We start from the raw sequence: 12,129 nt of genomic DNA on the forward strand, positions 1-12,129 counted from the left end.
TGACACGTATCCTGGGCTTGACGGGTTAACTTGGTTTGATGGGTTAACCCGGTTAATTCTAGGTAAACCCGTCATTTTTTTTCTATTTAGTTATCAAACTTTCATGACGCAAATTTCAGGTTTTACGGAATAACCTGGTTTAAAAGGTTGACCCAATTAATTCAATGTTTTTTTTTTCATTAGTTTTTTACTTCATGTTGATTTTTTTTCTTTGTTTTTTTAATTAATCTATTTAATTATCACACTTTTATGACACGACCTTATAGCCAGACCCACATCCAGTATTTTTGGATCCGGTGTTACAGCCAGACTCACTTAAACTTATTGGGTATAACTTTGCAGAAAAACCCAAGATTTTTAAATTTTTATTGTTTTTTAATATTTTTTATGCAAAAAAAATGACCCGCGGCATCGCGCGGGTACCAAAGCTAGTAAATATTGAAAAGGCGTGGATCTTTGGGCCTTGTGAATGTCACAATGGCCCATGAATAAATCCATGACAAAAAAAAAACCCTAAATGGGACCTGGGCTATATTTTTTGTTTTGTTCTTGGCAGGTATGCAAGAATAATGTGACATGTTTGCAGGGTTTGATTAGCATGGAATGGTGGAGGTCAAAGGTAAAAGGTCACCAAAACCACACACCACTTTCTGGTCAATTGTCTCAATCTAAACCCTAACAAATCCTTCAAATCCAACTACCCCATTTGGCAAAAATCAGCCTTTATAAACTCTCACACAATCACGTAGAACCAAGCATCAAAACATTCGATCCCATGGCACGCCAGCTTCTCTTGAAACAAATACCGCTAAGCTCATCAGGACTTGGCCTGCCTGCAGTGACTCTTCTCTTGTGTGCATTTGCCTTGTTCATGTGCGCTTCTCATTCTCGTAAATGGCGTCGTTGGAGTGCTTGTTATGGGCCCAGTGACCACGATCCTGTTATACAACTCAACACTGTAGATACGATGTTGGGCACAGGAGAACATGGCATCCATGCAGGCAGTCGTGATGACAGCATGTTCAGTGGTGAACAAGTAGTTTCAGTCTGGAGGAAGAACATACTCATGGGCTGGAAGTGTCAGCTACCTGATTTTTCAGGCGTCATCATTTATGACTCAGATGGAAACGTTGTCACCCCTGCCAAAAATCCTCGCCCACTCCTCACCTGGAAGTGAAAAAAATTGTGGGCTTTGAAAACTGGGCATTGATATTTGAATTGTCCGAAGTGTTTGTAATTTTACACAATTGCTTCAATTAATATGTCCGCAGAAAGTTTTCTATAAATAAGAAAGTAAATTACGGTTTATGTACTCAGTGATTGCATTGTTCAACAGCTGCAAGGCAAAAATAGAACAGTGCTCCCTGGAAAGATGGGGGAGAAAAAGCCAACATATTCCCTCATAATAATCATCACAAATATGAGACTAGCGGAAGGGAAAGCAAACCAGAACACTAGCGCTTGATATGAATTGATTTTTATTTTAACAAGAATCAACTGGGCCTCAATGATTCTTTCTTGTTAGATGAAGAAGACCGCCCCCTAAATGCCACAACTCTTAGCTTCCCCACTTGCTTCTTCACACCTGGAGATGTTTTTCTAGAGTAGCTTGCACTGGAGGATTTGACTCGTTTTGCAACCTTAACAGCCTTGACAGATTTTGCTGGAGTGGATGCTTTTCCATATTTCTTCACCGAAGATGTAGCCTTGGTCCGCACACTGGTGGATGCCTTGGTCCGTGCACTGGTGGATGGTTTTCCAGATTTCATCACCGAAGATGTAGCCTTGGTCCGCGCACTGGGAGGTTTATCAGTTGCTGACTTATTATTGCTCTTCTGATTGGATGCTTTAATCAATTTTGCACTCTTCCCCTGCTGTTCGGTTATTCGAGCCCTAGCAATGTCTCTTCTAACATTATCTACAGTGAGGGATTCCAAGCTCTCATTCTTCCTCATTGCCTCTTCAATCCGAGCAGCTAACTGTTGATCCTTTCTAGCCACCAAGCTTGTCACTTTCCCTGTAACACCAAGAAGACACATCCAAATCTAAAACCAGAAAAAGGTGATTGCCACAAATTTACAGAATTTCTTTAAGGGTGGGGTTCATATTTCCACTTGCAAATTCAAATGAGATGACAATTAATTGTGAAAAATAAGTTTTGGCTCATAAGTTTGTTTTTTTTTTTTTTTTTTGCACAACTAGATCTTAATGTGCCAGTTTCAAATTTCTTTTCAACATTTAAAGAGTATACCACATTGCTTCAGCAAATTGCAGGACACATACCTTTTGCACCCATTCGAGCAGTTCTTCCTGTGCGATGTAGGTAATCAATCTAAAATGGTCAAAGAAAAAAAATGCATGGATTAGACTTGTTTATTTTTTACTTTTCAGTGTAATAATCGATGCACCACCATAGGGGCAGTCCTTCCCCTCCTCCAAACATCCTCTGGGATTTAACAAGATTCAACCCCGATAAATGTAATAAAAACTGTTACTTGGCATCCATAGGGATTGGACTTTCAATTGTTAGCAACTGACACTGAAAAAAAAGTTACTTACAGAGTTCAAGGGGAAATCAAACATGATGACATGGTCCACATCTAAATCAAGTCCTCTAGCAGCCAAGTCTGTGCAGACCAATGTGGGGCAATCTCCATCATCGCTCTTAAACTTATTCAGATTCTCAACCCTGAGTTCACAAGGAAAAACACAGTTTGTTAAGTACTACAGGCTAACATTCCTGCATGCACACCAATGATGCAGTGAAAGTATCAAATATCTAGATTTGATGGTTGGAAATATTTGTAAACAGTCATTATTGAAAGTCTTCATAGAAGGTAGACAATCAAGTAAACATGTAAAAATTTGTTATTACATGTATGCAGATAGATGGAGATGAATGCGCAATACCTAGCGCATTCTTTTTTCCTCTTTGGATGAAAAACAGGCAAGTCAAGTGCTTTTATAAAAATCAGCATCTATTGTATCATACGCATAAGTTAGATTGCAGATACAAGAAGGGGGACAAAAAAACATTTTAGATCATCTCACCTCTGTTCTGCTGGCACCTCTCCATGGTAATTGACAGTGGAGATCTGATTTTCAGCAAGAAAGTGATCTGCAGCACGGCTGGAATTCAAAGTGTTACAGAACACCATCACTCTATTTCCTTTCGCTAAACTTGGCTCAAGAACCTGCAATCACATGGCATCCTAACTAAACATCACCAATTGTGTATAAGAATATCTGGTAGGAAAAAACAGCAGCGAACAAGAACAGCTGACCTGCAACAATGCTTCCAGCTTGTTTTCAGAACCTGAAAGCTTTATGAAATCATGACGAGCAGATGCTATCTTTTTATGGAGTGTTGACGTGCGCAGATGCTCTATTCCTTGAAACTCCTCATCAATCAGCTTTTGAACTGCCTGCAAAACCTCTAAAGATCAACTATCCAATTCCTTGAATAGAAAGTTATGTACACAATCAAGCTCAATGATTTTCAGCTAACAAATAAATAACCATTCACCAAACTGAAGGTGGATGTTGATAGCACATATAGACAACTGAGTGTGTGCTCCTAAACACACATGCCCATTGATATATGGATTTGTTTATATAAAACAGATTGTTGATAAAAGCTAGAAGCCTGAAAATTTCAAGGATTTATCAAGAGCTTGATCAACCCACTTTAATCGCATAAGAGGATCAAGGTGATAAGATGCTACATCCTTAAATTATGCTGACTTGGAACAAAGTAAGGATTTGTGGAAGCTAAGAATAAAATGAGGAAAACATTCAAAATGTTGGGAAATTCCAGAAGTAGCTTGAGAAAATTCATCCATCCCCATCAGGTCCAGAAGAGAGAGAAAAAATAGAATTCAGTAAAGTAAATGTAATCCTTTGCTGTAGCATTTCCCTAGTTTTAATACAGCAGAAGCAACACATGTAAGTAGTAATTAGTCAAAAGGTCTAGGTAGATATCTAGCAGAACAAGACAGGAGTCACCCTTAAGCAACTTCTCATGTTAACAAGCCATTTAGATACACCACAAAGAAGTAATGCCCATTCTCATTCCCGCTGCATATGGGAACGACAAATATAGGAAAATTTGTTGATGTGTTAGCATGCCAGCATCCACAAGACCTGCTTATTCAGATAAGTCTCAAAACATGTGTGTGTGTCTGTGTCTCTGTGCACTCATTGTAAAAGCAACGGAAAGCAAAATTATTTTAGGTTATGAAAACAGCACACGGATTTCCATTCATTCAATAAGATGATCGTCCAAGTTTGCATACCTTTGTCATTGTTGCAGTGACTAAAATAGTTTGAAACCCTTGACCATCAGATTTTGATGTGCGATTTTTCAGTGGGCCTAAAAACTTGTGAATGTCAGGACCAAAGCCACGATCAAACATGGTGTCTGCCTCATCCAACACCTACTAAAAGATTAGCAACATCATAAAATGCAACAAAGTCATTGCAGCAAGAAGAAGCTGCCATAAGCGAGTTCTTCACTGTATCTTCAAGCAGTGGTCCAAACAACTATATTGAAAATTTTGAAACACAATCACTTGTTCTAGAAAAGTGAAAATAAATGAAAGGATTTAGATACTCACCAAGTATTTTATGTCACCATAAACCATGTTCCCATCCTGAATATGTTGAAGAACCCTACCAGGGGTTCCCACTACCATGTCAATTGGATTATTCAATGAATCCTCCTGGGGTCTCATACGGCCACCCCCACTGACCATAGTAGACCTGAAACGTGCATGATGACCAATAGATTTTGCCACTCGAAAAACCTAAAACCCATTTATTGTTATGAATTGCAAAGGCAAAGCCCGAGGTTGAGAAAGGTCCAAATGCAACTGAAAGCATGGAAAATAAACCTGCTCAGATAGTTCTCTTGTGGGACATAGAACAACAGCTCGTGGACGCCTGGGCTTCATTAGCCTACCCAACAAGGCCTCATCCCGTCTCAGCAACTATAAGACAAACAAAATAAACAGAAATTTTCTTTTTGATTTAACACCTAAAAGACTAACATAATTCACACGATTTTATGTTTACCATTTCTGAACACAAGCATACGAAGTAGTCGACGCCAAGAATGAATGTTAGTGAACTATAAATGTTAAAATAATAGACAAGAAAACACACAAAATCCATATTTCAACAATTTCAATATGCATTGAACCACAATGCAATTCCAAAAACACGACCAAACCTCCAAACCTTCCCAAAATTCAATGCACCCAGAAGTGAAAAAGAAAAAAAAGTAAAACCCAAAATCTTAATCAAAGCAACAAGCAAATCAATCAATGAAAAATGGAGATAAAAACACACCTGAACAAGAGGCAACATGTAAGCCAGAGTCTTTCCAGACCCAGTATGGGAACCCAAGACAACAGTTCTACTATCCAAAATAGCAGGAATACCAATACATTGAATCTCAGTAGGAACCTCAATCCCCATCTCTTTAACAGCCCCCATAACCTCCTCACTCAATCCCAACTCCTCAAAACTACCCGCAATCTTTTTCCCTTTCTTAGACTTCTTAAACCCATCTTCTTCTTCTTCACCCTCGATAAGAACAACTGGTTTTAGTGCGGTTTGTGTTTGAGTGTCGGTTAGTTGGGGTTTTTTAGAGCCTTTAAGGTGTCTAAGTCTCAGTCTCTCTAGTAGGATTGAGTGTTTTACTTCATCCCGTTCAGTTGCTGCTGTTGTTGATGACAAAGTACACAAGGGTCTAAAGTTAAACCCTAGTAAAACCCTAGAGGGTTTTTTAGGGAGTTTTAGAAAGGTATGATAGAGTTTGGTCGAAGAAGACAGAGAGAGGTTTAGTAGAGTTCTTGAAGAGCTTGCAGCTGCCATGGTTCTTTGCATTTTGTTTTGGATTTTCTGTGGGTTTTTGGTTTGAGGTTTTTATGTGTTTGCTTTTGAGGTTTTTCCTTCGCCTCCTTGACAATGGATTTTGATAAACGGATAGAGTGGGTCTGACGGAAATGTCTACTTGGCCCTTGAGGATGTACACGACAGGTCGTATGGTGGCCACAGGCTGTTTGCTAGTAATCAAAGTTTCCAGCAGCCCTTGAACTTTAAAAAGGCCTCTCCTTTTCTTTTTTCTCGTTTTTGCCCTTGGAGTAATGTTGTATTTGCATAAAAACTAAAACGATCGTTACTGGTTACTGTGATTTTCACTGAATTAGGGTTCAAGAAACAGAGTATTCTTCTCAATCTGTGTGTATGTGGAGGCCGGTAACTTGACGAGTAAGAGCATGCCCAATTTTAAACTGATCAAGCTAGACGGTGTTACTCTCTGGATTAAGAACATTTTGGCTCTCCCCTACCAAATTGAGAATATACTTCAAAATGCTAAAGATTGTGTTCAGATGCCCGAGCCTTTCAACAACTTCTAAAAACCCTTGATTTAGCACGTTACCAAAGTTTGATTCCTTCCCGTTCTTCCTTGTATGATTCAAGCAAAGGATCACCAGCCACAAAGTATCTTTATTTACACAGCTGAAGGCACTGCTAAAGCAGCGCTGAATCAATTCGGGCTCATCAGCATCAGATTACTACATTATCAACAACAAAAAAAAACCTAAAGAGACTCGGTGTTGTACTGTGGAACAAGACGTGTGTAGTATAATGATGTTTTTGTCTTTCATGGTGACAGCTGAAGAAGAAAGATAAAATAATTTTTTAACCGGGATTTCATATTAAACAATGGCAAATCGGTTTTGCTATATTTTTATTGCACAATAAATTTACTAATTATTCTTATAATTAAAAAGAAAAACTTGTCTAGTTAATAAAGGCTTTATGGTCTTTTTACTTTTTAAAAAATAAATAAAAAACTAAAATATTTTTAAAAAATAAAATATTAAACATGCTATTTAATTGCTATTTATTTTGTTTTTTATTTTTTTATAATTTAGAATTTTGGTTCCTTTTTTTGTATTTATCTTCTATAAACTAATATCAATTTCATAACTTATGTAACTAATTTTAAATATTAATTCGATTTAAATACGTCCTTAGTTAATCCTGGTTGATTAAAAAAAAAATTCTTGACTTTCTTTTTATTTTTACTTTTATATTTTAGTATTGAATTATTAGTCTTGAACTTTTTACTATTTTTTTAAAAAAAATTAGCTTTTCAATATTAATCTAATTTCACATATAATAGATTAGTCAAATACTCAAGTTTTTTTTCTTTAATATTTTTTTTAATTGATTTTTTTTATTTTTTAATATTAGTTTATGGGACCTTAAACTTTGTGATTTTTAATTTTTTTCCTATAAAATTATACAATCTTCTATCTCCAGTCACAAATTAATCAAATTATCCAATGTTTGATTCATGTTATCATCGCTCGTACATTACTAAATCAAGTTCTGGAAACTCCAGCTCAGTAACTTTGCTTACCATGAGCTCAATAGTGCGTACAAGGATAAAATGTGAGAGTAATAAAAAATTATGAAAATTAGCCAAAAGCCCAAAATAGCAGGTGCAAGAATTTGTACAATCCTGCAAACTTCACCTTTTATTCAAGAAATTATAGCTCTGTAATTTCAAAAATTAACAATATCTGCAAGTATTTAGCATACATTTTGCAGAGTAAAACCGTTGACCTCCAGAATTCTATACCACCATTGTTGACGATGAATCAACTCAATTGTAATATTCAGGCTTCAAGACACCAACATAAGGCAAATTCCTGTATAGTTCAGCAAAGTCCATTCCGTAACCCACGACAAAGTAATCTGGACACTGCAAAAAGAAACCAGGGAAAAAATCATTTCCAACTCAATACAAATAGAAGGGATGTAAGATTAAGCTTATGCGGCAGTTGATACCAACGCTAATGTAACATTAATATGCAGACTAAACAACTAGTATTTTGATGATGAGCCAGCTACAGTCCCTGCTAACATTGGTTTCTAATGGAAGGCATTCCCGGTTTCAGGAAGTAATTTGAAACATGAGAAGTAATTTGAAACATGAGAATTAATCTAAGAGTCAGACTGTTAATCCAGCACTGGATCCAGGCACAGTTTCTAAATGCCACTCATCCAACAGCGAATAGTTCCACTTCTATCCAAGCAGAGTAGATATATTTACAGTTACAATTGCTCCCATATGTGAAAGACATTGTTTAGAATAGAAAGCTCTGACACAGCAAATTAAAATGAAAGTATTGAGAAATTGTTCCAATGGAAATACAAGATGAAGGAAAAAAAATTGATACAGAACAAGCATATTTCAAAAGCAACTCGTGGTTTTTGCAACTAATGGAGAAACGAGAACAATCAGGTTGAGGAGTTCCGATTATGGAACAGTGAAATAGGTGTCACAACTAAATATTCAAAAATACTTCTCAACATTCAATATCAAATGTCATCAATAAGGATTACATCAAGGGGTTGGAGGTGTTTCCTTCCACCTAATCTAGCAAAGAAAAATTTGTTCAATGGAACCACATAAGAAAGAGGGGTGTTGGAAATTTGTTGTAATTAACATGAATAGATAAATTATAGATAAATAAAAATTTAATCTCAATGAACCCTTGGTTTTCCCACTCGAAGAATCATTGATTTTTCTAGATTTAATTCTTGATTTAGAGTGGTAAATCATAGGTTGATAATTGTGAGAATTAATTCTTATTAATCCTTCAATATTTTAGCTTCTAAAATTCACTATAAAAATAGGAGGTGGGGTGAAGGAAGAGTTTCTAACTTGAATTTTTTTCATGTTTTACACTCTTCCTCGCCTCATTTTAAGTATTTTTCTTTTTCTTTTTATGCTTTGATTTTCCTTGTAAATCTAGAGCTTAAGATCATCTTTTTTAGAGATATTTGAGTTATATAATCTTTGGTTCAAAAACCTTTTTTAGAAGTGCATCTAAACCAAAATGAGTAGTGATGCTAATTGGATATCTGACACCAAGGATTTGAATCCACAAATGGATGTCTTCATACTTAGTGGAGCAGTTGTGTCATGAAGATCCTCCAAACAAATGTGAATCGCTAGATCCACGATAGATTAGGATCTATTGCTCTTGATAAAGTTGGTTAGGAAGTCAAATGGATTCAAAATTTCTTAAAGGATATTTTATGTTGGTCAAAACCAGTGTTAGTTATTTGTGTTCATTGCAATAGTTAGTCAACAATTGGAAGGGCACAAAGTACAAGGGGAAGTCTAGAACATATACGTCATAGACATAATATTGTTATGCACTTGCTATCGAATAAAATTATTTTCATTGACTATGTATAGTCAAAGAAAAATAGTGTGGATCTGCAAACCAAAGATTTATCGAGAGAACTTGTATATAATTCATCGAGGGGAATGAGTTTAAAGCCTTTAAAAGATGAAAATGTAATGATGGTAATCATACCTAGTTAAAGATTTCAAGATCTAGGTTCAAATGAAAAACTAAGTCATATAACATTCTCGGTAACACTAGAAAATTATTATTTCCTGCTTATTTCTATGATAAAATAAGTTTTAGCGCGTGATAAATGATGAGTTGGGTTCTTAATGATTTTCATATATTGGTACACCAAGTGGAGTATAATAAAATATTTTTAATAAAAAATCACCTATATGAGTGAAAAATGTGGTTGTTTCTTTAAGAATTTCGATAAAGGCTAAATTCTTTAAAGCATTCATAAATCCAAGAGTTGTTCAATATCAAAATAAACACAACGGTGAGAACCAAAGAAAATCTCTAGGTAGAGAACTATGTGAGTATTATTGTCTTGGTTTACACAAAAATATTAAATAGTTCAAGATTGCGTTCACTATTTAGCCGAGTAAATCCGATAGTATTTCACTAAGAAATGTTCAAAGTCAAAAGTTACTTATCCTAATGTAGTAATCTATCAAATCAGTATCTTCAATATGTCTTTGAGTCATTTTTAAACTGGTGAAACAATTTTCATTCATGTGAAGAATTATTGAAAATTTGTTTTAATTAACATGATTTAAACAAATTATGGGTGAATGAGAAATTAATCTGAAATAACCCTTGGTTTTTCTAGATTTAATTATTGATTTATGGTGACTAATCAAATGTTGATAATGGCGAGAATTATTTCTTATTAATTCTTCAACCTTTTAGCTTCCAAAATTTACTATAAAAAAAGGGTGAATGAAGAGTTTTTAACTTGAATTTTTTAGATTTTAGACATTCTTCCTCACCTCATTTTTAGTATTTTTCTTCTCCTTTTATGCTTTGATTTTCCTCCCAGATCTAGAGGTTAGGTTCATCTTGTTGAGAGATATTTGAGTTACATAATCTTTAATTCAAAGACCTTGTTTACAAATACATATAAATCAAGGTAGTGATGTTGAAATCTTGAAAAACATATTGCAAACATCCTAGTTGCACAAGTAAGGAGCAAGAAAACCTTAAGGACAAATGATTTATTCTTGACAACAACAAAAGATTCATTGCTTTAAAGTGCTTCAACAAGTAAGTATCATTCTTGTTTTAATTTAAGCATAGTTAGTTTTATTATTAGTATGCATGCTAGGATTTTTTATTTTATATTAATTGCAAGTTTGAATATATAATTAATATGTATGCTAGTATTATATTATTATTTTTGTGTTGAAAGCATATTTGTCATTAGTTATACTTCTACGTGCTTATAATTTTAAATATATATAAACTCTAGAATGTTTTTGTGATGATAAACTAAATATCTTTACTCATTAATCTTCATTAATCTATATAACACACAGGGGAGAGTACCTCAAATCCTTGGTAATATTTTCCATCACCCAATAGTTCAAAATGCACCTTCCTTCTGGTTGGTTTATCAAGGAAAGTACACACTGATACAGCAGATGCTCCCTTGGATTCCAAGTGTTTAATGAGACAAGATAAAGTGTTTCCTGTGTCTACAATGTCCTCAACCTGAGACAACAACATAGTAAAGCTTTAAGTAGCAGAAAACAGCATTGCCTTAATCAACAATCCCTGATAAATTATAACAGGAAAAAAAATCATTAATGAAAAAATCTTGGAAATGTAAAATGATTTTAATAATTTTTCCATTAAAATATACGTGTCATTTACTATTCATGTTTTGTCTAACTACAGATCAGTCATATGCGTATGGAGGGAAATGAGAACATCCCATATCCTGAGTGTTTTTTTTTTTTTCACAGAAACAATGTGTCATTGAACAGCAGTGATTAATCTAAAACATGGATCATTGCACATGTCCACCAAGAGAAAACATCCTGCAACTTGATTTTAATAAAGCCAATCTGTTCCGGAGTTAAGACATGAGAGGATCACTTTCCATACCATGTGATTGAATCAATTAATTCAAAAGAACCATACTTTCTTGGAAAGATCATGATAACGCTTCATTTGATAAAATATCTCTTCCAAGGTTTAATCCATGGTGTTAATTCTTTTAGTCTCATTAAACTCAATTCCGATTCCTTTTCAACTTGATTTTCTACCAGTTGAATACTTGTAGAACAATAATTTTGGGGGTTAGGCGGAATATCCGTTCAGAAATGAAATCCTACACGACTGTGGTCAAAATTAACATCCAATACATTAATTTATTGCTAAGAATATCAAAAAAAAAAAAACCTCGAGACGTGAGGAATAGTAAGTTGTACGAGTCGAAGGAGGAGAGGTACCAGAATGACGTGTTTCTCTTTAACATCGAGCTTCAAGTCGAGGGAAATACGGGGAGCTCCGCTGGACTCAGTGCCAGAACCGTATGATTCGGCACGAATGAAATCAACGGAAATGGGGAGTTGGATTTGCCTGACCAAGTCAGCCAAGAACAAGAAAGCGCCAGTGGCCACGCCCACAACGAGTGGAGGGGGAGAAACAGAGGAAAAATCGGAGGTGATTTGAGAGGCGAGTTCGGTGACTCGTTTTGAGATTTGGAACTTGGTCCATAGGACCTTTTCTATGTGAGAGTCCAAAGACATAGCTGCGGTGATGGGGGCGGAGAGGGATGAGGGATAAGAGTTTTGACTGTTGGGTTTTGGCGATGTTGGCCAAAGCCGAAGGTCTCTCTCTCTCTCTCTCTCTCTCCCCCTCCCTCTCCACTTTTAGAGTTGTGTAGAGATTAATAGAGACG

General features: G+C 35.5%; 3 protein-coding genes across 3 annotated transcripts; 1 reads left to right on the plus strand and 2 right to left on the minus strand.

The window, feature by feature from the left end:
- The first annotated feature begins 508 nt into the window (after nucleotides 1–508).
- Nucleotides 509–1,312, plus strand: LOC7492492 (uncharacterized). The gene has a single exon (XM_002306688.4). The coding sequence runs from the start codon at nucleotides 776–778 to the stop codon at nucleotides 1,175–1,177; it is 402 nt and encodes a 133-aa protein (XP_002306724.2). The 5' UTR covers nucleotides 509–775; the 3' UTR covers nucleotides 1,178–1,312.
- Nucleotides 1,252–6,063, minus strand: LOC7464782 (DEAD-box ATP-dependent RNA helicase 39). Its single transcript, XM_006383584.3, has 9 exons — nucleotides 5,350–6,063; nucleotides 4,893–4,988; nucleotides 4,617–4,805; nucleotides 4,296–4,436; nucleotides 3,285–3,425; nucleotides 3,052–3,194; nucleotides 2,560–2,689; nucleotides 2,284–2,332; nucleotides 1,252–2,017 (listed from the first exon to the last, which is right to left on the minus strand). Exons 1-9 carry the CDS (start codon nucleotides 5,887–5,889, stop codon nucleotides 1,494–1,496), a joined length of 1,953 nt encoding a protein of 650 aa, XP_006383646.2. The 5' UTR covers nucleotides 5,890–6,063; the 3' UTR covers nucleotides 1,252–1,493.
- A 1,448-nt stretch (nucleotides 6,064–7,511) lies between these two features.
- On the minus strand, nucleotides 7,512–12,129 carry LOC7492493 (uncharacterized). Its single transcript, XM_002307488.4, has 3 exons — nucleotides 11,678–12,129; nucleotides 10,770–10,934; nucleotides 7,512–7,780 (listed from the first exon to the last, which is right to left on the minus strand). Exons 1-3 carry the CDS (start codon nucleotides 11,975–11,977, stop codon nucleotides 7,682–7,684), a joined length of 564 nt encoding a protein of 187 aa, XP_002307524.3. The 5' UTR covers nucleotides 11,978–12,129; the 3' UTR covers nucleotides 7,512–7,681.

Source organism: Populus trichocarpa, chromosome 5, assembly GCF_000002775.5.
Source record: "Populus trichocarpa isolate Nisqually-1 chromosome 5, P.trichocarpa_v4.1, whole genome shotgun sequence".
Classification (NCBI taxonomy): Eukaryota; Viridiplantae; Streptophyta; class Magnoliopsida; order Malpighiales; family Salicaceae; genus Populus; species Populus trichocarpa.

Excerpts from the sequence above, each read along its gene's own strand:
- LOC7492492 (XM_002306688.4), top strand. The coding sequence starts at position 776 with ATGGCACGCCAGCTTCTCTTGAAACAAATACCGCTAAGCTCATCAGGA.
- LOC7464782 (XM_006383584.3), bottom strand. The coding sequence starts at position 5,889 with ATGCAAAGAACCATGGCAGCTGCAAGCTCTTCAAGAACTCTACTAAAC. Across the intron at positions 4,989-5,349 it reads ACATGTTGCCTCTTGTTCAG|TTGCTGAGACGGGATGAGGC; the intron begins GTGTGTTTTTAT and ends TTTGTCTTATAG. Across the intron at positions 2,333-2,559 it reads TTGATTTCCCCTTGAACTCT|ATTGATTACCTACATCGCAC; the intron begins GTAAGTAACTTT and ends TGACCATTTTAG.
- LOC7492493 (XM_002307488.4), bottom strand. The coding sequence starts at position 11,977 with ATGTCTTTGGACTCTCACATAGAAAAGGTCCTATGGACCAAGTTCCAA. Across the intron at positions 10,935-11,677 it reads AAGAGAAACACGTCATTCTG|GTTGAGGACATTGTAGACAC; the intron begins GTACCTCTCCTC and ends TTGTTGTCTCAG. Across the intron at positions 7,781-10,769 it reads AATATTACCAAGGATTTGAG|TGTCCAGATTACTTTGTCGT; the intron begins GTACTCTCCCCT and ends TTCTTTTTGCAG.